At 38.9% G+C, this 24,671-nt stretch overlaps 1 protein-coding gene and 1 non-coding gene across 4 annotated transcripts in view; one reads left to right on the forward strand and one right to left on the reverse strand.

Annotated features, from left to right (window-relative positions):
• Positions 1 to 10,715: 10,715 nt before the first annotated feature.
• Positions 10,716 to 24,671, forward strand: part of SEC23A (SEC23 homolog A, COPII coat complex component) — a 58,973-nt gene continuing 45,017 nt past the window's right edge. Inside the window, exons 1-6 of one of the 3 annotated variants that reach the window (XM_045568242.1) lie at positions 10,716 to 10,887; positions 17,655 to 17,896; positions 19,379 to 19,436; positions 19,649 to 19,735; positions 20,987 to 21,223; positions 24,561 to 24,640. In XM_045568242.1, the coding sequence (XP_045424198.1) occupies positions 17,676 to 17,896; positions 19,379 to 19,436; positions 19,649 to 19,735; positions 20,987 to 21,223; positions 24,561 to 24,640 (683 nt within the window). In that variant the 5' untranslated portion in view covers positions 10,716 to 10,887; positions 17,655 to 17,675. Of the gene's footprint in view, positions 10,888 to 17,651; positions 17,897 to 19,378; positions 19,437 to 19,648; positions 19,736 to 20,986; positions 21,224 to 24,560; positions 24,641 to 24,671 lie in introns of those variants that run through there. The other 2 variants (XM_045568259.1, XM_045568251.1) reach the window with 2 other exon arrangements.
• Positions 17,138 to 17,276, reverse strand: LOC123631037. Its single transcript, XR_006732921.1, has one exon. It is a non-coding gene; the product is annotated as a U4 spliceosomal RNA (small nuclear RNA).

The following is a 24,671-nucleotide window of genomic DNA, read 5'->3' on the forward strand; positions in this document are numbered from 1 at the left end:
CAAAAAAAAGAGGTAAGTTATAAAGTATACAAATGATTCTGAAATTTTAATTACACAGCAATGAATATTCAGGAGAGAGGAAAGTAAATTAAGTAAAGGCTTATCAGGGTAGTTTTCTGCTACTTCAAATCTTTGTTTTTTTAGAGATAGGGGTCTCCCTTTTGCTAAAGCTGGTCTCTAACTCCTGAGCTCAAGGAGCTCAAGCGATCCTCCTGCCTCAGCCTCCCAGAGTGTTAGGATTATAGGCATGAGCCACCATGCTGGGCCTTCTGCTACTTCAAATCTAATCTGATTGAAAGGAATTACTAATGAGATTTGGAGATTTTTAATGATTATAAATCAGATATTGCACCAGGTATTTTTGAATGTTTCAGTGAGACATGGAACACCTGAGAATAAGCTATATTTGGTTGATGAAGTTATTCTGAAAAAATGCTTAATTTTTGGAAAGGTGAACTTCTAAAACTATAAAAACCTTTTCATCTAACTTCTTCCCAGGAAAAAGAACTATTCCTGGGGTACTGAACTATTTCTGGTGCCCTAGTTTATGATGGAAAAATTGTTTCAATATTTCTTACATTGGTTGTTGGCTGTAGGAGTTATATGAGGGTTGTGAGAACAAAACACTGCTGAGTGTTTATTGATGATGGGGCACATTGATGATGTGGCTGTTTATTGGTGATGGTGGCTTCTTTTAAGTCAGCCTTCTGCAGCTAACTGCAAAAGTTGTCTCTGTGTTTTCTATCCCTTTAAGCAGCTCAGTTATTCTCAAATATTAGTATGTATAAGAATCATCTGGAAGAAATTATTTAAAATTCAGAGTGCTAGGTCCTATACCTCTTTCCTCCAGAGCTTCTATTTCTGTTGATTGGGTGTGGTGTTCAGAAATTGACATTTTAAGAAGTATTCCAGGTGAGAAAGGTAGCTTAGCCCATTCATCTTATCCCTTTTCTCTCTATTTTTAAAGATCTACTACAATAGAATTTCTTCTATCTTATATCTTCTTAGTTCTTTTTTTCTTGGCCATGATCTAAAGCTTCATTAGCTTTAAACTTTAATGAATTCAGTCATCCAATTAATATTTATCAGTTTTCTACTATGTGCCAGGCACTGTGATAGGCATTGGGAGTTATAGTAGTGAGTGTCTTCTCTCAAAGTGCTTATAGTCTAGTGCACAGAGAGACATTTTAAACCTTAACTGTGATAAGTAATGTTAAGGAAAGGTTCAAGGGAGAGAAAGAGCCTTGCAGTGTAAAAATAAATGAAGGACTGAATGAGAGCAAGCAAAGTCTATTTATTCAGAACTTGCTATAAGAAGGGAGTAAGCCACCACCACTTATATTTTGGCAGAGATCAAAGGCAGGCAGAAGAGTGGGAAAGATTTATAGTGGAAAAAGAGAAGGCTTTAGATATGCCCTTATTGGAGGCTGTTGGCATGGGGGAAGCTGTAGGCAGACTAACCAGGAGGGGGACCTCTAGTAGTCATTGGTTAGGCGTACATATTTGGCTCTCTGGTTGGTCCTTAGTTGGAAGTGAGACAAAAATTAGGAAAACTGCCAGTTATTAAGTCCTGGACATTTTGTGCCAGTTGTTTCAGGGGTTATTGCATGGCTTCCTGAATTGCTTGCTAAAGATAGCAGTCTGGCTTCCTGTAGGTCTGACGTGTAGCAGGCTGGCTTCCCAGACTGGTTATTGTAGATAATAGGTTGGTTTCCTGGGCAGGTTGCTGCAGATTATGGGTCAGAGTTTATGTGTGTGTGTGTATACACATACATAAATAGATACACACACTTTTATATATATATGAACTGGCCCTTTGCGTATTTACTTTATCAGCAGATAGAGGAAAGTTTGTTCAATACCTTGTTGGAAGCAGCAGGTCTTGTTGGAAAATTGGAAGGCCAGTACAGCTAATGCATGCAGAGTAGGGAGTGAGTGTACTGGACAGGGTTGTGAGGAATGTGACTAATGTAGGGATAAGACAGAAAAGGAAGGTCAAGAGAGCCTTAAGGCAGCCATTTTGGCTGATACCAGACCCTAACCACCCTGAACAAGGAAGTCGTTAGCATGTCGCCAGCGTGGGACCACCTGAGGATGGATGAATTGCTAAGCCACATGCCTTACAAACTGTTTGCACTTACCTTTCTATGACAGCAGTTTATGATTAACCTTTATGGCTGGACTACAACACAATGCTGGTCACATACAGTTCCTAATGGAGTTTTTGAACATTTAAAAATGTTACCATTGCCCCATAAAGGGTCCCCTTCCTGCTCAGGAAAGGACCCCTAGTCTGTCTGTGGAGTAGGATCTTTTGTCTGTCTCTCTCTCAAACTTCCTGTTGATAGTTGGCTTGCTCTTGAATTCTGTCCAGCACAAAGCCAAGAACTCACTTTGCAAGTTCAGGGGGCCATCCTCCCTTCATTGGGACACTGCCTGCATTATCCCTGCATATATTCATATAGTTAATATTTATGGAGCATCCTATTACTATGTGTCAGGGGGCTATTGATGCCCTCCAACCAAAAACCACTGGAACTCTCCTGTAGTTGCATGATGGGGAACTGGGGAATGTTTTAGTAAGACAGTGTTAGAACTAACTTATTTGTTATAGGATTTAGGATTTGTTAGGTGATTTGGAGAAAGTGGAACTTTGCTTTCTGGAAATGGGGATAATTCTGAGGAGTCTAGCTCCTGGTTAAATTTTTCAGGCCTGACTATAGGCAATTATGAAGGCTTTACCTGGCAGGCCTCACCTCAGACTGGGGTCACAGCCAGTAATTGCAGTCTCTGAAGGGATTGCAGTCAGGGACTTGGTATGTCCCTCCACCCCCATGCACTTTTGCATAGCTGCATTTCTAGTCCAGGTGCCTTCATTTGGAGGTCTCCTTATCAGGAACCTTTCCCACTCTGACTTAGTACCTCACCACCATTCCGTAGAGGTAAGCGGAAGGGGGATTTGTGTATGTGTCAGTGCTATCTCCAGGTTTAGACTCCTGCTTTTACAGTCACAGTAAGTGATTGAAGTCTTCACTGTTATTCTTATTTTGGCTTCTTGTTGTTTTAGTTGGCACTTCCAGCTCAGCTCTAAATCTATCTCATCTTAGCATTTGACTAATTCTATGATTAGGTGTCTTAATTGTTATCTAGAAGGAAGAAAGGAGACTAATGCTATAATTGGTAAAGAAGCATCAGTCACTTATATTAGGAAGGATGGGGGTATTTGGCCATTTTTGGTTTGGTCAATCTTCTTGTTCTTGTCTGAATCAGACATGATCGCAGAGTGGTATTGTTTTTGTCTTGATCCTTCAGGGTCATTGAGTAGCCTTCTCTGATGTTGATATTCTGTGAAATGGTTTATGTTCAATACAAGAAAAACATGGCCTGGCTATAAATGCTAGGGCAGTGCCTAACAACAGCTAGGCCCAGGTGATAGAGGCAGGCGATGAGAAGCTTCCTTTCTTGCTTACTCCCTTAGCTCGCAGCTGGGGGTGAGGTGTGGGGACAAGGTTGGGAAGTGTGATAGCTGTTTGTGACTCTAAGGGGACCATCTGGAGATACTGGGGTCTAGGGATAGAGCCTCAAGACAATAGCAGTAGAAACAGGGTCCTTAGTGACATCATTTGAGTTGCTGAGTCAGACTTTCCCTAAAGCCAGGAGCAACCCTAAACTTACCTTTTTTTCATTCCTAAGGCATTTGTTATAGCATAACCCTAAACTTTTGTGTTTCATGAACCCATAATTCTGACCTATAAAATTCTGTGTTTAAGCTGCCCCAGTGCAAGCAGAGAATGGGATGTTGCTTAGCAGCAGCCAGTGTAAAACCCTGCTGGGTGGAACTTCTTGTTTTAATGTGAGACTATGTGACTAGAGGTTAGGTCATATTAGTTGAGGTCTAACTGGGGAGGTGACAGTCCCTATCTACCCCAAAGACTCTAGACCACAGCCTGGAGAAGAGAAGACACAGGGGTACAAGGTCATTGTCTCTAAGACTGAAGGGTGGAGGCAAGTAGCCTGTTACATTGCCCTCCAGCGTGGTTGACCAGGGTGAGACAGAAAGCAAAGATGAGAGTCAATGGTGAGCAGTTTTAGCTCACTGGGAAGAAAAAGTTTCTCACAGTGACTGCTAACCAAGAATGAAATGGGCTGCCTTGGGAGGCAATGAGCTTCTTGGCAGAGGAGGTATGTAAATAGTTAAGGGACTTCAGTCAGTGCAATTATCAATAGAGTTGGAGGTTGAACTAGATAATATCTAAATCTTTCCACTATGAGATTTTTCTTCTTTTTTCCCATAAATTATTTAAGGGCGTCAACAAGCAAAATGAGATAGAGGGACAGCTCTCACCAAGGAGCCTACTTAAAAAGTTTCCTAGCACAGGCTAGCTGGGGGAGACTGGATCCCCACACTCCACACTCCATGCCCCCCACCACAAAAAAAGAGCCAGGCTAATTTCTGCCTCTTAAGGCTTTCTCTTTCTCAGGGCTAAATCTTTTAGATTATCTCATTTAATTCTCACAATAATTATCTGAAGTGGTAGGTACTATTGTTAGCTTCATTTGCAGGTGAAGAAACTGTGGTTCAGAAATGGTTATGTGACATACCCAGATCACCCAAGTAGGAAGTAATGGAGTTGAGACTGTATCTTGGGTGCCAAACCATTACTCTAAATCACTATGCTGCACAAGATGGAATTCATAAAAATAAGCACAAAAAACCCCCAAAACCAAAACCAACAAGCCCCAGGGAAGGTTCTTAGGAGCCTCTATGACCCACTGGTCATAAATTACAGAGAGACAATGAAGATTGATTCAGAGAGATCTGGTTTGGTTCCTAGTCCTGTGGGCTTGAGTAATCTCCTTTTCTTTGTCTGAGAATGCAGTCCTCAAGCTCTGGGGTACAGATCCACAAAGAGGCTAGAAAGCTGACTTTTTGTCAGAAAATCAAAGTAAGGTCTACTTTAATAATTGAACATAAAACAAAAACTTTACTCCTCTTTTTAAAGTAAAACTACAAATTTGGTTTCTTTCTTTTAGAGTAGGATTTCCCTCCTTTGATATATGATTTTAAAATGATTATGTTCTTTACAAATTAAATAAACAATAGATAAAAGGAAAAAAAAACAACCCTGCCAGTAGATAACTGTGTTTTGTTTCTTTGGGCCACTGTAAATGGTTTAAGAGCAAATCAAAGAATTTTATTTGTTTAGTTTGATTAAATGAACTCTTACTAATCTGGGATTGGTTAGAGTGGCAGAATGAAGAGGTATTGGATTTTACTACTGTTGGGGTACTCTGGAATAGAAATGATTGCTATTTGGACAAGAGTTAGAAATTTTAATGTCTAGTCTTGTCAGTATTTAAAGAGAAAAGACAGGCATGAAATGAAAACTCAACGTTGTAGGTTTTATTTATTTTTATTTATTTATTTTTAACGTTATAGGTTTTAAATGGGTGTCTTGGGTATGACCTTGGGTATGCTGCTTAACCTTTCTTCTCCTTGTTCATTTGTCATACATAAAGATTAGACTAAATGATCACTAAGGTCTATTTGAGTTTAGAAGTCTATAATTTTCTTTCTTTATTATTATTTTTTAATAATAGAGACAGGGTCTTGCTTTGTCACCTAGGCTGAGTGCAGAGGCAGTCATAGCTCACTGCAGCTTTGATATCCTGGGCTCGGGAGATCCTCCTGCCTCAGCCTTCGGAGTTGAAGGGATTACAGATGTGAGCCACCACAACCAGCTAGAATTCTATAATTTTCTTTCCTTTTTTTTAAAATTTGTTTTTTATTTGTATATACTCATAGGGTACATGTACAATTTTGCTACATTGATATGTTGCATTGTAGTGAAGTCAGGGCCTTATTGCATCCATCACTGGAGCAATGCACATTTTCATGTGTGATTTATTTACTACCCTTATTTATTATTATATTTAATACAGTCATAGTTGACAACTCAAAATAAGTGACTGAGACAAAGCTCTCGATCAATAGATGTTTATTAAGCCAAAGTTTGTGGGTGTGCCCATGAAAATCACAAGCCACAGATGTATCTGTGATTGTTTTTTCTGACCAGGGATTTGGGAACTTCAGTAAATAAGAGGAAAAGGGCATACAGAAAGAAAAAGGAGGAGGGGCTGGGCAGTGAGGCCCAGGAAATCTACATTTTACATAAGATGAGGTGAATGTTTGAAGAGAAAAAGAGAGTAAAGGAAGAATCAACTATGCACATGTACCTGGGTAAGTGGAAGAATGATTGATATTATCCTGTCTCTGCTCTGCATCTGGGAAGATAAATTTGTAATCAACATTATTTGTGTAGAATCAAACACACTTTAGTTTTTGGAGCTAGACTTAGCGTGTAGACCTAAAGTTATAATTTGCTTGTCCTTGTTTATGGGAGGCCTGCAAGGAATTTCCTTATGAATGTGTGGGACCAGTCCTTATAGATGCCTGAGGTCTTTTACCTTTTGTAGAGATCTGGCTAATGCATAATATTAGTAACTGCTATTCATTTGGAAGAGGGTGTTGCATGACTCAGCCTCCAGGCTTGAACTTTCCTTTTGCAAAAGGAGTTGCGGAGGGATCCTGAGATTTTGAGTTTCCTTTGCATACTTGTGAGTTCAGACTAGAACACCACAGAGATGTTATCCCATATATATTAACTTGACACTGAAAATTTAAAATTAGAAGACTCTGAGTATTGCTTTTTCTAGTTACTACTCCAAAAACAGTTGGCCACTGCCTTATTCTGTCACCGTCTGAACAAATGGAAGAGAAGCCATGTTACAAAAAACTGCACGTGTTTCATTAATACTGAAAAACAGAGTAAACCTTAAAAGAAAAAGTAGAGGCTAAAGCTCCATCTTGTGGTTAACATATAAAATTACAAGTTGACATCATACTTCACCTGACTGTGTAGTACCAGAATCTCTAGTTTAGAAACATCTGTGGGTTCTGAAGTAAGAAGGAAATTACTGGCTGTTATGTATTAACTAATATTTAAGGTAATTAATGGTGGAAGACAAAGTCTTTCACAGGGTGTTTAGAATACTTGCCCCAAGATAGTCCCAGGAGAAGAAGTTCCAAGGTCTAATATCTTTGAGAAATGGTCTTAAATTCCATCTTGTCTAGAGACCTATTTTTCATAATTTAACTTGGTGTTTTCTGACTTTATTTGATCATAGAACTTTTCCCTCTCTCTCTTTTTAATGTATGGTGTTTTGAGAAATACCAGTTTGAGGAAGTAATGATATTAGGGGCATTAGCTTTACAAAAAGACTTTTGGTAGCTCATGCCTGTAATCCCAATACTTTAGAAAGCTGAGGCCAGAGGATTGCTTGAGGTTAGGAGTTGGAGACCAGCCTGGGCAACATACCAAGACCCCATCTGTACAAAAATTAAAAAAAAAAATAGCTGGGTGTGGTGGTGTGCGCCTGTAGTTCCAGATACTTGGAAGGCTGAGGCAGGAGGATCCCTTGAGCCTAGGAGTTTGAGGCTGCAGTGAGCTATTATCATGTCACTGCACTCTAGCCTGGGTGACAGAGCAAGGCCCTGGAGGCTCTGGGGCGAGGGGAAACTGAGAAAAAAGTAAAAAAGAGTTTTTTTTGAAGGGGGCTTGTGTCAGAATTTATATTTTTACAATCAATCTTTTAATACACTAACAATGATGATGGTTATATAATAAAATAATACTTAACACTTCTTAGGTTTTTTTCCTTTTTTCTTTTTTTTTTGAGACAAAAAAGCCTCTTTTGCCCAGGCTAGAGTGCAGTGGCGTCATCATAGCTCACTGCAACCTCAAACTCCTGAGCTCAAGCAAACCTCCTGCCTTGGCCTCCCAGAGTGCTGGGATTACAGGTGTCAGCCACTATGCCCACCCCACTCTTTAGGTTCTTATGCTCATTCATGAATATTTAGGGAATAATCATTTTGTGATAGGACTTTCATAAAGTGTTGTAACTGAAAGCAAACAATTATGATCACTTGTATGCTGGTAAATGTTTAACAACAAATATCCTTTACATTCACAGATTGGTCTCAAATGTATTGGTCCAGGGATGTCTATAGATTAAATTAGAAAGCAGAGAAGGTTGTTTTTGGAGATTCTCCCCTTTCTGTGATTCCTGGTATGACTTTCCTTTCACAGGCGCTCAAAAAATTTCCCATTCTCTCTATATTTTTACTCAGGTCAAAACCTTGTAACTCTCAGTATACCAGAAAAAATAGTCTTTGTCATCTTGGTCCAATGGACCCTTTTAAATTTTTATAGCTTTAAGTCATTTCATGAATAATTTACACAAATTAAAGGAATATTTAATATAACTATTTTTAGAAAAAAATAAAGGGATAGTAGGAAATAACTTTTTTTTGAAACAGAGTCCCACTCTGTCACCCTGGCTAGAGTGCCGTGGTGTCAGCCTAGCTCACAGCAACCTCAAACTCCTGGGCTCAAGCAATCCTCCTGCCTCAGCCTCCCGAGTAGCTGGGACTACAGGCATGTGCCACCATGCCTGGCTAATTTTTTCTATATATATTTTTAGTTGTCCATATAATTTCTTTCGATTTTTAGTAGAGACGGGGGTCTCGCTCTTGCTCAGGCTGGTCTCGAACTCCTGAGCTCAAATGATCCACCTGCCTCGGCCTCCCAGAGAGCTAGGAAATAACTTTATTAGAAATTTTAATAAGAATGGAAACATAGCAAACCCCAATTTTTATTCCATATTTTTTTGGTTTGGAAGATGTAATACGCAAATAGGTAATGTCCTCTGAGCACAACTAACTGCTCATTGCCTGTCATGTATAAATCTAGAGCATACTCATCTTGTAAATAGTGATTGCTGATTTCAAATACATTTCTACTAGTTCCTAACTTATTCTTATTTCTGATTTTTCCTGTACTTACATAATCAAAATATAAGACTTGGAGGTTTTTTTGTGTGTTTTTTTGAGACAGGGTCTTCCTTTGCCACCCAGGCTGGAGTGCAGAGGCACGATCATAGCTCATTGCTGCCTGGAACTCCTGGGGTCAAGCAATCCTCCCACCTCAGCGTCTCACGTAGCTGGGCCTATAGGCACAAGCCACTGTGCCTGGCTTCTCCCAAAATTCATATTCTAACCTGCAAGGTGATGGTGTTAGTAGGTAGGGACTTTGTGAGGTGATTAGGTCATGAGGGCAGAGTCCTCATGAATGGGATTAGTGCTTTTATAAAAGAGACCCCAGAGAGCTATCTAGCCACTTCCACCATGTGAGAACAAAGCTATAAATCAGCATCTGTGAACTAGAAAGTGGGTTCTCATCAGACACCAAATCTGCTGGTATCTTGATCTTTGACTTTTCATCCTCTGGAACACTAAGAAATACATTTCTGTTGTGTGTAAGCCGTCCTGTTGATGGTATTTTGTTGTAGCAGCCTCAAAGTACTAAGACATGTATCTTCTTACCCTACCCATTTGTGGTTTTTGCTTCTTTCTGTGTATTCTTATTCCACCTTTATAAGATTGCCCCTGCTGTTTACATGCTGCACTCAGTTAGGAATCCTTATCCCCCTTCCACTCCGCAGCCTGAAATTCTTGTTAAGGTAACACCCTGAACCCACTTTATTTGGAGGCCTTTACTGAATGTTGGCTTTTGATTCCTGTTCCCTTTTCAGGATTGTATTAATATTTGACAGGCAAACTCATCCTCTTCCACCTTCCAAAACAACCTTAGCATATATTAACACGTTATATTATTAATAGAAAGGAAAGTGATGTTTGGTGCTATCTTATTTTTCATGAACTTATATAAGCTTTGAAGAACACATATTTGATCTTTTTTTCTATTCCATAAATTGCTGATAGGGCAAAGTTTTGCAGGATTTTTGAGGTGTTGTCATAACGAATTAATTCCATGAGCAGCCCTCACTGAAGGATGAATTTTCCTGAGACCACCACCTCGAATGTCTTTTCAGCTGTTGCTGTTTCATTTTCTTTAGTTCTTTTCTTGGAAAGAGAAGCAAGCACATCAAGATTAACCAGCCAAAAACTGTGTGTAGTAGGTGGGGGTTGGTGGAGTTGGAGTGGCAGAAGCAATGTAGGAGGAAAACAGGTAGACTAGGAATACATAAATAGTATTTAAATTCTTTCAGGCCAGAGATTTTGGCCTGTTTTGCTTACATCATATCACCAGCATCTCAACTGTGTCTGGCACATAGTAGGTGTTCAGTAAATATTTGTTGCACCAAATGAAAGAACAAACTTCTTACTTTGTTTTTCAGAGATGTGGTTTGTGATTCTCAGAATCAACTAGGGCCCTAGAGAAGATGTCCTAGAGGACGCCTCCATTTCTCTTGGGGAGCTGAGATGTCTGAATGGCAACAATAGTTCTTCATGTTTTCTGCGGCCTGCAGGGAGTGGGACCCGCAGTGGCTCCCGGGAGACGGCCCCACCCGGCCCCACTCTCCCAGTCCAGCTCGGCCAGGAACCCGCCCCTTCCTCCCCTCCCGCCCCTTTGGCTTCGTCCCCGCCCCGTCTCCTTTATCCCCCTCGCGTCCGCCCACCGCCCCAACCAGCTCTCGGATCCTCCCTTCCTCGCCCGGGTCCGTCGCCCCGCCCCCTCTCTGTTCCCGCCCTTCTTGCCCTCACGCCCCGCCCCATCTCCCCTTCCGCTCCCCTCTCTACTATCCCCCGCCCCTTCCTCTCCTCACGCCCCGCCCCTCCCCCGCCCCTTGACGTGGCAGAGGCGGACCAGCCATGTTGGCCGCGCTGAGGGCTTTGCAGAGGCCGGGGGCGGGGCGGGGCCGGCCCTGATTTGGCTGCCACGGGCTGCTCCTGCTCGGCGGAGAAGACTGGTTTTGTACGGCGGAGGCTGCGACAGGCTCAGGTCTTGCAGGGGAGGCACTGAGGTAAGGATCGACTTCAGGGCCGCCTCCTCTCGCTCCCGGAGGGCCTGCGGGCGCTCAGCGGGCAGCCGGGGCGGGCTGGCGGGCCGGGGTCTCGGGGTGGTCCCGGCTCTGCCCCCTCGGTTCCCCGCGGCAGGCGAGGCGGTCCGGAGACTGCGGCCGGGTGCGGTCCGGCGGGGGAAGCGTTGAGCACTGAACATGTCGCCCCTTCACCGCCCTCTGCTTCGCTCTCCCGGAGCCCTGGGGACCCGGCCCCCCTCGTCCAGCTCTCCTGGATTATATGGAAAGATGGGAGTTGGGTGAAAAACAGGCAGTTCGAGCATCTCGCCCTGCACCCACCCCCGCCTCCAGGGCGACCAGTCTTCTTTACCCCAGCCCATCATCGCTTCTGGGGACTGGGGCTTCTTGATTCATTCCTTGCATAATCTGCCGTGCCCTAGACTTTGAACCGAGGTGATTTGTCACCCGTAATTCGGCCTTGGGACTTAAAGGGGTTAAAGATAAAAGTGCTAGGTAAAGCTGATTGCTTGGGCCTTGATTACAAATAGAAAGTTTTCAGACAGGACCAATCCTATCCAAGAGTTTTCCCGTTTTGGTGGGAAAGGTACTTAACTTAAGTGTTACCCGGGCTAGAGTGAGTGCCGTGGCATCAGCCCAGCTCACAGCAACCTCAAACTCCTGGGCTTAAGCGATCCTACTGCCTCAGCCTCCCGAGTAGCTGGGACTACAGGCATGAGCCACCATGCCCGGCTAATTTTTTTGTATATATATTTTTAGTTGGCCAGATAATTTCTTTCTATTTTTAGTAGAGACAAGGTCTCACTCTTGCTCAGGCTGGTCTCGAACTCCTGACCTCGAGCGATCCACTCGCCTCGGCCTCCCAGAGCTAGGATTACAGGCGTGAGCCACCGCGCCCGGCCAAACTTAAGTCTTAATATACAGGTAATCACTCGAGTGGGGGCGTTGAATTCACTTTTTCACGTGAAAATTCCTCGGCCTCTACCCTCCACCATGAATAACTAGCCACATTAATGTGGCAGAAAAAGTTTTAGATTTGAATATAAAATGCACATTGTCTTCCTTCTCTCTCTTCTCCAGTAGCGTAATTATCATCATTTCGGAAGTCCAACCATTTTTAAATTGACAAGTACAGAATTTTACAGTTAAATAGAACCTTGTAGTTTTCTGGTTCAAATCTCTGAGCTTACTGGTGAGATCGGAAAGGTAAACTGTCCAGGATCATAAAGCTAGTCGTCAGAAGTAACTGAAGAGGGTTCATCGAGGAGGATTTTACAGCTGAAAAGTAGGAGAGGCACATTTGTTGAGTAACAAATAGACCTGATTGGAAGGAACTCAAGTTTTACTTGAAATTTTGTATGCTTTTCAATTAGATAATGTATAAAAGGGCTAAAATGGGAATATTGAAAAACAGTTATACTATTGGCACGCATTTGATATACTAGGTTAAAGTGATAGAATGCTTTGCTTCTTTGCTTTTAGTTTTATCGTGAGAAATTATTTAACTAAAGTAGTTCCTTGAAAACTCCGAGGGGCCAAAAAAAAAGAGTAGTTCTCACAGATTACAAATTGTAGTGAAAAATGGGACTTTTGTTTTTTTTTTTTTTTGAGACAGAGTCTCACAGCAACCTCAAACTCCTGGGCTCAGGCAATCCTTCTGCCTTACCCTCCCGAGTAGCTGGGACTACAGGCATACGCCATCATGCCTGGCTAATTTTTTCTATATATTTTTAGTTGTCCAGATAATTTCTTTCTATTTTTTTAGTAGAGACGGGGTCTCGCTCTTGCTTAGGCTGGTCTCGAACTCCTGAGCTCAAACGATCCTCCTGCCTCGGCCTCCCAGAGTGCTAGGATTACAGGCGTGAGCCACCATGCCAGGCTGGGACATTTCTTTAGAATGGTCTTTTGTATCACTTTAAAAAAAATAAAGACTGGTATGTAAAGTCTGCATTCTAATATAGTGTGTGAATAATGTTTTTTGGTTTGATGCTTTTATGCAAACGTATGTTAAAATTAGGGGGGGAGTGCTTGTCAAATAATACCATTTTATGAAAAGCTAGTTTGTAAAAGGACTTTTTCAGATATGCAATTATTAGACATGGGACCACGCCTGGCTAATTTTGTACTCAAATTAGTGATTTTAAGATTGCACAATTCAGGCCGGGCGTGGTGGCTCACGCCTGTAATCCTAGCACTCTGGGAGGCCGAGGCGGGTGGATCGCTCGAGGTCAGGAGTTCAAGACCAGCCTGAGCAAGAGTGAGACCCCGTCTCTACTAAAAATAGAAATAAATTATCTGGCCAACTAAAATATATATAGAAAAAAAAATTAGCCGGGCATGGTGGCGCATGCCTGTAGTCCCAGCTACTCGGGAGGCTGAGGCAGTAGGATTACTTAAGCCCAGGAGTTTGAGGTTGCTGTGAGCTAGGCTAACGCCACGGCACTCACTCTAGCCAGGGCAACAAAGTGACACTCTGTCTCAAAAAAAAAAAAAAAAAAAGATTGCACAATTCCAACTTTGGAAAGGGGAAGTCAGAGAGATGTTGTCCATGGCCATGTAATTGGACCAATTTAGAAGAAACTTTCTGCTGGAAAGTGAGAATGTAAGAAATACAATGGATATGATTTAGCAAGCAAATAGGATCTTAGAGCAGAGAGATTGAGAGAAAAAAGTGTGAAGAAGAGGAGGGGAATTTTGCTGACATGTCACTCAGATGATATTTAGTATGTCTTAATAAAAAATAAAGATGTAGAGTTACAATACAGCATGTTACCTGTTGTAGAAACGTAAACCTGGCTGTTGCCTGTGTGTGAATGTTTTCCTACTAAGATTCCTTGAACCTTCTAAGTGAGGTTCCCTGATGGTCCTAAGGCAGTGGTTCTTAGAACATCTTTATAGTCTTAAACAGTGAGGATCCAAAGAAAAAAACTGGCTTAATAGAAGACAGGTAACTTTTCACATCTCCTTCTGCAGTCTATTGTTACATAATATATTGTTTTGGTTGAATTGTATGGAGGAAATCTGGCCTCATATAGATAATGTAGTTGGAAATAGAAGAACTATTTTAATAGCTTTTTCGGATACTTTTGCATATTCTTCTTTGATACTATACCAAAGTTGATAGAGTTTTAATTAAGAAATTAAAAGTTAATTGCAGTGTGGAATTGGAAGCCTTGGAAGTGGACTTTTTGTACTCTTGTAACATTAAAACCCATGGGTCCATCCTGTACTTGTTTTTTTTTGAGACAATAGTCTCGTTCTGTCGCTTGGGCTAGAGTGGCGTCAGCCTAACTCATAGCGACCTCAACCTCATGGGCTCAAGTGGTCCTTCTGCCTCAGCCTCCCAAGTAGCTGGAACTACAGGTATGCACCACCATGCCTGGCCAATTTTTTCTGTTTTTAGTAGAGACGGAATCTGGCTCTTGCTGAGGCTGGTCTCGAACTTCTGATCTCAAGCGGTCCTCCTGCCTCTGCCTCTCAGAGTGCTAGGATTATCCTGTACTTTGAATGGATCATCTACCCATGCATGATATTTTAACATTATGAATTGACCATTTGGAAAACATTGCTTCACTGAGTAATGTATTAGTATATCTTCCAAATGTTAACATGTTTCATTATACAATGCCAAAAAAAAAAATCACATTATTACAGTGATCTCATCAGAAAAATCTTTACATGTTAGGAATCTGTCAAGCTCAAAGTAGTGGATGCAAGTTTTCAAAAATTTTAATATTTGCTTGAAAGCCCCAGTTTTATCATACTGTCAATTGTTTTCCATAAAGTAAAGTGACAGGCTCATTTCATCCATTTTGAGAAAATGTCTTTGAAATGCCTACTACTAGTTATATACTATCTTGGGAGAATTGAGAAAATAATCATTCAAAACATTTTTTGTTTTATGTTTCAGATAAAGCCATGATTGGTCTAGGATGTTTGGGTATTTAATGCTTTTTGCAGTTGCATTTTAGATGCATTTTAGATCATAGGAGCAATTAAAGAATAAACAGAAAATTTTGTTTGCTTTATTTTTTGTAGAAATGAAGGGGGGGATTGCCTCCTAGAATTTGTATTCACATCTGTAGCATGGAAGCCATTGCTAAAAACTGGATCTCCCCCTTCCCTCACCTCAGGTTATTTTTTCTTTATGACTGCTTGTGTTATAACAATTTGGCATCTTCTAATTTCCTCTGACTAACCTTTGTTGGATCATTATCTTTCAAAGGGCTACCTTTCCTTGGAAGCTTATACCATCCTTCTCAAAGCTGTCTTCTATATTTATCTTCAAAATAGTCTTTTCTAAATAAGTGTAGTCTTAGGATTCCTCTTTACCCTTTATACACCTTTGAAAATCCACGATCTCTTTCTTTTGTATTTTTTTTTTTCCTCTTTTTGAGACAGAGTCTCAGTCTGTTGCCCGGGTTAGAGTGCCATGGCATCAGCCTAGCTCACAGCAACCTCAAATTCCTGGGCTCAAGCAATCCTCCTGCCTCAGCCTCCCAAGTAGCTGGTGCCACCATGCCCGGCTAACTTTATATATATATATGTATATATATATATTTTTTTTTAGTTGTCCATATAATTTCTTTCTATTTTTAGTAGAGACGGGGTCTCGCTCTTGCTCAGGCTGGTCTCGAACTCCTGAGCTCAAATGATCCTCCCGCCTGGGCCTCCCAGAGTGGTAGTATTACAGGTGTGAGCCACCGTGTCTGGCCTTTTTTTCTTTTTTCTTTTTTTTTTTTTGAGACAGAGTCTCTGTTACCTGGGCTAGAGTGTGGTGACATCATCATAGCTCATTGCAACCTCAAACTCCTGAGCTCAAGCTTTTCACCCTTCGGAGTAGCTGGGACTACAGACACCAGCCACCATGCCATGGCTAATCTTTTCTGTTTTTTGTAGATACAGGGTCGGGGGAGTAGAGGTGTGGAGGTTGGGGGTGTGCATGGCTCACTGGCTTCAAGAGATCCTCTCACCTTGGCCTCCCAAAGTGCTAGAATTATAGGCATGAGCCACCATGCCTGGCTACAGTCTCTTTTGATTAGCATAAAATTCTCTAGTTGTCACCAAGATGCTGGCATGATAGGAGAAATAGTGTTTTCTTTCATTTTTATTTTCTTACTCATTTTAAGTTCTTAGCTGCTTGGAATACGTATATTTGTTAAGCTTCACTTTCTGTAATTTGTATTATCAAAATCTGTTTGAAAACTTTTCTAAAATTAAAATTGTTATATCTAACATTTTTTTTCGAATAATACCTCTCCTTCCCTCACTTATATTTTAGAATCAATTTCTTGTCCTACTATTATCAATCTTTATATCCGTGTTGTGTTTTCTTTTTCTGCCACTGTAGGTTCATAATTCTTAAGTTCTTTTTTTTTTATTAAGAGACAAGGTCTCACTCTGTTGCCCAGGCTGGAGTGCAGTGCCATGATCATAGCTTACTAGCTCACTGCACCCTTGAACTCTGGGACTCACGCAGTTCTTCCACCTCGGCCTCCCAAGGTGCTGGGATTACAGGTGCAAGCCACCACACCTGGCCTCTTTAGTTGTTTTAACTTGATATCCTTCGTGTCTGCCACATACCACTTGAAACTCTTTATCCTTACATACCTTCGACTTCCTTCCATGACTAACCACTGTTGCAGTTTGAGACCATGAGGGAGAACTGTTGCCTAGGTAGGAATCTGGCATCTTAGGTAGACAGTAAAAATGGAGAAATGTCTAGATAGTGGACCCTCAACAGAGTGGCATCCTCTTCCCCTGGTAGTAAACTTTAAATTATTATATTGAAATTATATATCTCAAATTAGAGCGTAAAAAACTCTCATAAGCTGAAATTTTAAAAAATATTCTGAATTAAGCTTCTGCAAAAGAAGTTAAGCAGTGTATATAAATCATGAGGAAACAGCATTTATCAGGCATTTTATTAATTGTGACACAAATAACCTGTATTTGCAAAGTTAAAAAATTACCTGTCTAAAGTAGAAGTACCATGTTTTAGGAAAATCTTTTTGTTATGCATCATTAAGCATTCTCTTCTATAAAGTTTAGTGGAAACTTGTTATATTCTGGATAGAAAACCATATGTGTTTTAGAATTTTGTGATTTCGATATGTTTGTTAGACTGATGTAACTTAAAAAGCCGATGTAGAAAACTTAGGATCTAGATTTTCCCACTATTTTTGCCTTTCTTTTCTATCACCTTTATTTTTATTTTTATTTTTTTATTATTCAGTCTCCGTAGAGACTGTCAAAAATTGCCAATGCCGACTATTTCAAGTCGTCATGGCGGGGTATTGGGAAAAGTTTTCAGTTAGCAATAATCATGCCTTGGCTAAACCTCATTGGCTACAATGCTGCCACTGCGCAAAGCTCCTATCACCTTTAAATGATCAGGACACTTACTATTTGTTGCCATGGTTTTTCTAAAGAGTTAATAAAAAAGTATAAAATACCTCTTAATGGACCTAATGGGCATTGGGTTTTGTATAGCCACTAATTATTTTGTTATATAAGTGGGATTATTTTTGCTAGCTAATTTTTTTCTGAAATAAATATTTTCATTTGGTCATGATTTCTAATTAATATTGTTAATATTAATTATTATTATTATTAATAGTGTTAATATTGCTGAATGTGGGAAAAACATACTTCTTTTTTTTTTTTTTACCTCTCAGATCCGCTTAAAAACATACTTATTTTCAATCTTAAGTGAATCCTAGATTTTTAAATCTCTTTTAATTTTGGTACAGAAATAAGAATCAAGCTCCACAATGACAACCTATTTGGAATTCATTCAACAAAATGAGGAACGAGATGGAGTCCGATTTAGTTGGAATGTTTGGCCATCAAGTCGACTGGAAGCTACAAGAATGGTTGTTCCCGTGGCAGCGCTATTTACACCACTGAAGGAGAGACCTGATTTACCGCCTATTCAATATGAACCTGTTCTTTGTAGTAGGACCACTTGTCGTGCAGTTTTGAATCCTTTATGGTAATTAAAATACATGGAAAAAACTAATGTGACAAAACGATTCAAAAATGTAGTGTTTTTCTGGCTCATTTAGATAAAAATACCTTTGCTTTTGTTCATAGTTACTTTTTTCAAATTATGATGGTCAAAGAAATTAAAAAAGCTATAAAATCTTAGGATCATTCTAGCTGTAGTAAGTTGATAATATAAAGACACCAAATGTAAAAGTGTCACTGTAAAAACCATTAGATCCTATCAGTATTTTCTAGATGGTTATGCTGGCTATGATCAAGCCATCTTGTGCATTAGAAAAGTATAATTGAGTGGCATGGTATTGGAAAAATTTTATGATTTCTTGTTGCTGAAGCCAAAATCTCAGAAATCATCCATCTTTTTTTCCTCTTTCTACTCCCTCTCCCCCTATCCAATGCACTAGCAACTCTGATTGATCTCCTTTCAGCACATTATGGACTCTGTCTCTTATACTCAATCTCTGCTAGTACATCCTGCTTCAGATACCACCATCTTTTTCCTGGGCAATTTCAATATCCTTCTAACTGGTCTCCCTGTTTTCATTCTCATCTTTCAACAGTCTGTTTGCCACCCAGGAGCTAGGGTTTTATGAATGGAAATCAGATTGTTAAAATCCTCCAATAGCTGCTGATAATACTTGGAATGAAAAATCCAAACCCCTTATCACGACCTGTAAAGCCCTACATGATCTAGTCTCTGTATATATTTCTGCCTTCATTTTGTATCATCCATTTTTCTTATTCTCATCTACATAATACCTTAACTCTATTGCCCTCTTTCTGATCCTCAAACATACCAAACTTATTCCTTCCTTGGAACTTGTACAGTAGCTGTGTATTTTGCATGGATTGCTCTGTCTCCAGATTTTCCTGTTACTGGTTGCTTTTCATTGAGGTCATATTTGTCTATTTAAGAAGGCTTTCCTTTAGCCCTTCCAAATGCATTTTCACATCCTGTTTTGTCTTCTTTAATCTTTGTTATCACTATCTAAAAGTATTTTGTTATTTCTGCATCTAGTTGTCTTTTTTATGTCTTTCTCTTCTAGAATGTAAACTCCATGAGAGAGGGAACTTTTCTCTCATGCTTACTGCTGTTATCACCAGCACCTAAAATAATGGTTGGTACATACTAGGCATTCAGTAAATATATTTTTGACTTGAATAAATGTTTTCTAGGTCTGACTGTAGATGTTACTAAAGTCATTTGAAGAAAATAGGATTATCTTAATTTTTTTGATGTTTGCTATATATTAAAAGTTACTGTACATTCACCGTTTAGGTGAACTCGTATATGTTCAAAGTATGAATTAGGTATTGGCAACGTCTAAAAATACATGGCTTTTAAAGATCACTTTGAATATCAATGTGAATGCATTCATGTTTTAGAAAGATACTAATTTTATTGACACTAGAATTCTTGTAAAATTGAACTGAAACATGAGCTAATGTATGTTTTCTTTTCTTAAAACAGTCAAGTGGATTATAGAGCAAAACTCTGGGCTTGCAACTTTTGTTATCAAAGAAATCAGGTAAGAAGATCCCCATTGTAGCTGTTAATGCTATAATACTAGTCTTGTAGAAAATGCATATTTAAAAAGAAAGATAAAATAATTATTTTTCATATAATGAAAATACCTATTTTTAAAATAAATGATTAGAAAATAATTATTTTCAGTTTAAAATTTTATTACTCTTTATGGCCAATGATTTCTTAAAAGTATTTTTTTTTTTCTACCTGTAGTTTCCACCTACTTATGCCGGTATATCTGAACTGAATCAACCTGCTGAACTTTTACCTCAGTTTTCTAGCATTGAATATGTAGTTCTGGTAAGAACATAAGAACAATATTTAAGAAAGTTTTAAATATCCAGTAATTTGCTTTATACTAAAATAATTGTTAAATTGAGATGACTTAAATGGGATCATTCTTAATTCTCACATTGATTCCATGGAGCATTTCAAAGGTAAGAACTATGAAGATCAGTTTGAGCAAGGTAATTTCTCTGTTGTAGTAACTTGATTGGTGGCCAGGATACTGGGTAGGGTGGTGTGATTTGCTATATTAAGCAGATAAATAAACAATAAAATATCAGTCTTGCTTTATAGTTGGAAGTTCAGTTCATAAATACTTAGTATCATGATGTAGTCTGCTAGTGTATCCCCAAGTCTAATTATCTAATTAATGAAAATATTCTTGTATTGGTCTTTGTTAGGAAAATCATGTTTCTTCTCTTTGAACAGCTTTATATAGTTGTTTGTATATTTAAGTGTGGAAGTAATAATATCTCTTATGAATGTTTTAGAGGAAACAGAATTATGGTTCACTTGAGCTATTCAGTCATTTGTCCAGTCTGGCTAGTTTCTAGTTTTCTGAAAATCCAGTTCAATTTTAGATAATTATTTTATAAAAATCACCTCACTTTGTTTTTAAATTTTGTAGTTGTTATTTTCTTTTATACTTTTTCTTTTCTTTTCTTTTTCATTTTTTTAGAGACAGGGTCTTATCTGTCACCCAGGCTGGAGTATACTGATGTGATCATAGCTCACTGTAAATTTGAACTTCTGGGCTCAAGTGATCCTCTTGCTTTAGCCTCTCAAGTAGCTGGGACTACAGGCATACACCACCACGCCTGTGTAATTTTTCTATTTTTTGTAGAGATGAAGTCTTACTGTGTTGCTCAGGCTGGTCTTGAATTCCTGGCCTCAAGAGATCTTCCTGCCTTGGCCTCTCAAAAGTGCATGAACCACCATGCCTGGCCTATTTTCTTATTTTAAAATTAATAAATACTCATTATAAGAAATGAAGCCTTATGCAGTTAAATAAAATGGAAAGTGAAAATCCCCTCTGTGTAACTGTGCACAATGTTTTTAAACTTAATTTTTCACTCAATGATGATATGTCTTAGAAGCTCTCCATCACAGCGCATATAATCTGTTTCATTTCTGAAATGCCTTTATTAGGATTACATTGTATATATTATTTAATTAGTTCTATAGTAGCTCTTATGTATGTGTTTAAATGTTAATAACTTAAAAAATAATCTTGTTTTTTCTTATTATGGCAAATTTTTTTAAAAGCGTGGTCCTCAGATGCCTTTGATATTCCTCTACGTGGTTGATACTTGCATGGAAGATGAAGATTTACAAGCCTTAAAAGAATCTATGCAGATGTCATTAAGTCTTTTACCACCTACAGCTTTGGTTGGACTTATTACTTTTGGGAGAATGGTGCAGGTTCATGAACTTGGTTGTGAAGGCATTTCAAAAAGCTATGTCTTCAGAGGAACAAAAGATCTGTCTGCCAAACAACTGCAGGTAAACAAGAATGGTAGTTTCAACCTATCTGTTAACATCACTCTATATATGTTGATAAATGTCTCCTGGATTTATGTTTCTAGATAATATTTTTATTATGAATGACTAATGTAATTGCATTATAACAAAGGCTTTCATTTTAGTGTTGACATCAGTTTTCTTTTGTGTACCTTAAATTGTTATCATACAGATTGAAGACCCTTCACTTTTAACTATATCTTTAAAATTTAAAGTGAAACTGAAGCTATATTACTAGAGATTTAAAGGGCTTATAGAATAGTCATGGTGAAGGCTAAGAGAGAGCAACCATAGAATATTAACCTTTGTTTCTTGACATCTCACTTAGGAACTAAATACTTTTAGTATGTTTGGCAAGGGGAGATATTTTGAGACTTGAGAGTTACTAGTATATGAACTGTGGGTATAGATGTTTTTCAATGATGTTTATCACTGGGGCAAATTGAACCTTTATCTTCCAAGGCAAGTGATTATGTGTAGCATATGAGGATCATCCGGGGATATTTTTCAAAATCTTTATTCTGCCCAGAGATTTTGATAGTCTTTGAGAGAGTGAGTGAATGTGTGTTTATATTAGTGGTGGTTGGGAGGATAGGATTATTCATGTAAATATTTTGAAAAAAACTTTCTAAGTAATTCTAATACAACCCCCAGTTGAGAATAGTTACCCTAGAAGATGATAGATAAGCCTGAGATAAAATTGACAAACATAAAATCAGACTTCAGAGGCATTCAGGTAGACTAAAATGAAAAAGAAAGGAAAAGATTTTTGAGGATGACTCTAATTTGAAGCTTGGCAGACTGGGATAGTGGTGCTACAGTGAACTTAAAGAATGTACTGGAGGAATTGCAGGTTTGGATGAGGAGGATAATGAGTAGAGGATGAGTAGTGAATAAAATTTGAGGAGGTGGAGAAAATGGAAGTTTGTTCTTTGAAGAGGTTTGTTGTTGAAGGTAAGGAAGAAGTTAGTGTGGGAGTTTGAGAGAGAACTGAGCTAAAGAGAGATACTTTAGGAGGAAGGACACTTGAGTGTGTTTATACAAGGAAGGGAAAGAGACCAAAGAGGGTGAGTGAAAGCGAGAGTGGAATGAGGAGTGTGAGGTTTCAGAAGACATAGTAGAAATTCCTTCAGGAGCACAGAAAGCAGAGTACCTTGGAGAGGAGAATCATCTGTTTCCACAAGAAAGGAGAGAAAGTGGGCCAGTTTTAATCTCTGTGCCTTAGGTTTTTTCATCTGTAAAATGGACATAATAATACTATCTACCTTACAGGGTGTTCATGAGAATTAAATGAATTGTATCTTTAAGTGTTTGCTATTGTTAATGTTATTAAATTATGAATTTATTTAGAATGGTTTAATGTTATGATTGTAGAGTACGTTTTACTTAAATTATATAATATATGTAGTCTATAAAGCATCTTTTTTGCAGTAGGCAAGTGAATGCCTGCATACTAAAATTTTTTTCTTCATTAAAACGTTTTATCTGCTTTCTCTATCCATCTGGTTGAAAAAAGCCTGATATTTGCTGCCTAAATAGTCCTGGATTCACATCTTTTTGTTTTCATTTTATTTGTGACAGGGTCTCACTCTGTTGACTGGGCTAGAATGCAGTGGTGTCATCACAGCTTACTGCAACCTCAAACTCCCCAGCTCAAGTGATCCTACTGCTTTAGCCTCCCGAGTAGCTGGGACTACAGGCTCTTGTCACCACAGCCAGCTAATTTTTCTGTTTTTTTGTAGAAACATGTTCTCACTATGTTGCCCAAGCTGGTCTCGAACTCCTGGCTTCAAGCAATCCTTCCATCTAGACCTCCCAAAGTACTGGGTTACAGGCGTGAGCCACTGTGTCCAGCTTCTTAAATCCTTCTAGTTATATGATCTTGGGTTGATCTCTTTGCTAATTTTCTCATCCTTCATGGAAAGGGATGAATAATACCTATTATGCCAGATTGTTAGTACTCAAGGGAATAATGTAAGTGAGAATTCTCAATATAGAGTAAATGCTTATAGGGCTTTATAGAAAAACATGGATTAAAATCTTGCTTTGTTACTTACTAGTTGTATAACCTTAGGCAAATTGCTTCACTTTTCTGACTGTTAATTTTCATTTGTAAAGTAGAAATTAAGAAATCTACTTTATTATGGTTTTGTGAGGAAATAGTATATATAAAGAATTTAGCCCAGAATCTTGCACATAGTAAATCCTTAGTAAAAAGTTGCTATTCGTGGAAGGAACTAGGAAATACTGCAGGAATAGTTTAATAATTTTATCTTTGCAGATCTTTAGGCTGTGTGATTTTTCTATTACATATTTATACTTTATGACTTCATGATTAAGCATTTACAGATTCAAGAAAACTTTGGTACAGTAACATTATTTTTATATATCTGGAGATGAATTGTGCACATGTCTGAAATTCAACACAAAGTTGACAGTTTGGTTCAACATTAAGTTAAAAAATTAAGAAGTATACACATGTTAGGTACCTTATAACCCTATTTATGCGATTCCATGTACCTCTCCTTTATCATACTTATTAAAATTGCAGTTCTACATTTATTTAATGATTTAATTCCTTTCTGTTTCCAGATTTTAATTTCCATGAGGGCAGGGATTATTTATTTTTTCACCATTATATTCTTGACGTATAGTAGGTGCTTAAGATATACTTTGCTGAAAGGGATGAATGAATATAAATTAAGAAATATGGGGCCAGGTGCAGTGGCTTACACCTATAATCCTAGCGCTCTGGGAGGCCTAGATGGGAGGATCAATTAAGATGGGGAGTTCAAGACCAGCCTGAGCAAGAACAAGACCCCATCTCTACCAAAAATAAAAAAATTTAGACAGTCATACTGGCATACTCCTGTAGTCCCACTTACTGCGGGTTGGGAGGTGCTGAGGCAGGAGGGTCACTTGAGCCCCGGGGGTTTGAGGTTGCAGTGAGCTATGATGATGCCACTGTACTCTGCCCAGAGCAACAAGACTCTGGGGGAAAAAAAAATGTATGGGCATTTAAATTATACAATAACTTATTTTGACTATTACTGAGAGATAAAATATTTCTGAGCTAGTATTCTTCCTCTTTGCTTACATAACACCTTGTACTTTGCTCTCTCATGATGCTTATTTTACTGTATTGTTATTATTTTCCTGATAATCTTTCCACTGGACTATTTTCTTTCTGAGGAAAGAAACCTTCTGTTCTCTATTTTTGTGTTCTTAATGTCTTGTATAGCACCTTGTACATGGTAAATAGTTGATAAATCTTTGTAGAAATAATTAAATGGGTATCACCCAAATAATCTCTTTACAGGAAATGCTGGGACTCTCTAAAGTACCGGTTACTCAGGCAACACGTGGTCCTCAGGTACAGCAGCCACCTCCTTCCAATAGGTAATAATTAAATATGAGAAAGAATTTGATA

Source organism: Lemur catta, chromosome 1, assembly GCF_020740605.2.
Source record: "Lemur catta isolate mLemCat1 chromosome 1, mLemCat1.pri, whole genome shotgun sequence".
Taxonomy (NCBI): Eukaryota; Metazoa; Chordata; class Mammalia; order Primates; family Lemuridae; genus Lemur; species Lemur catta.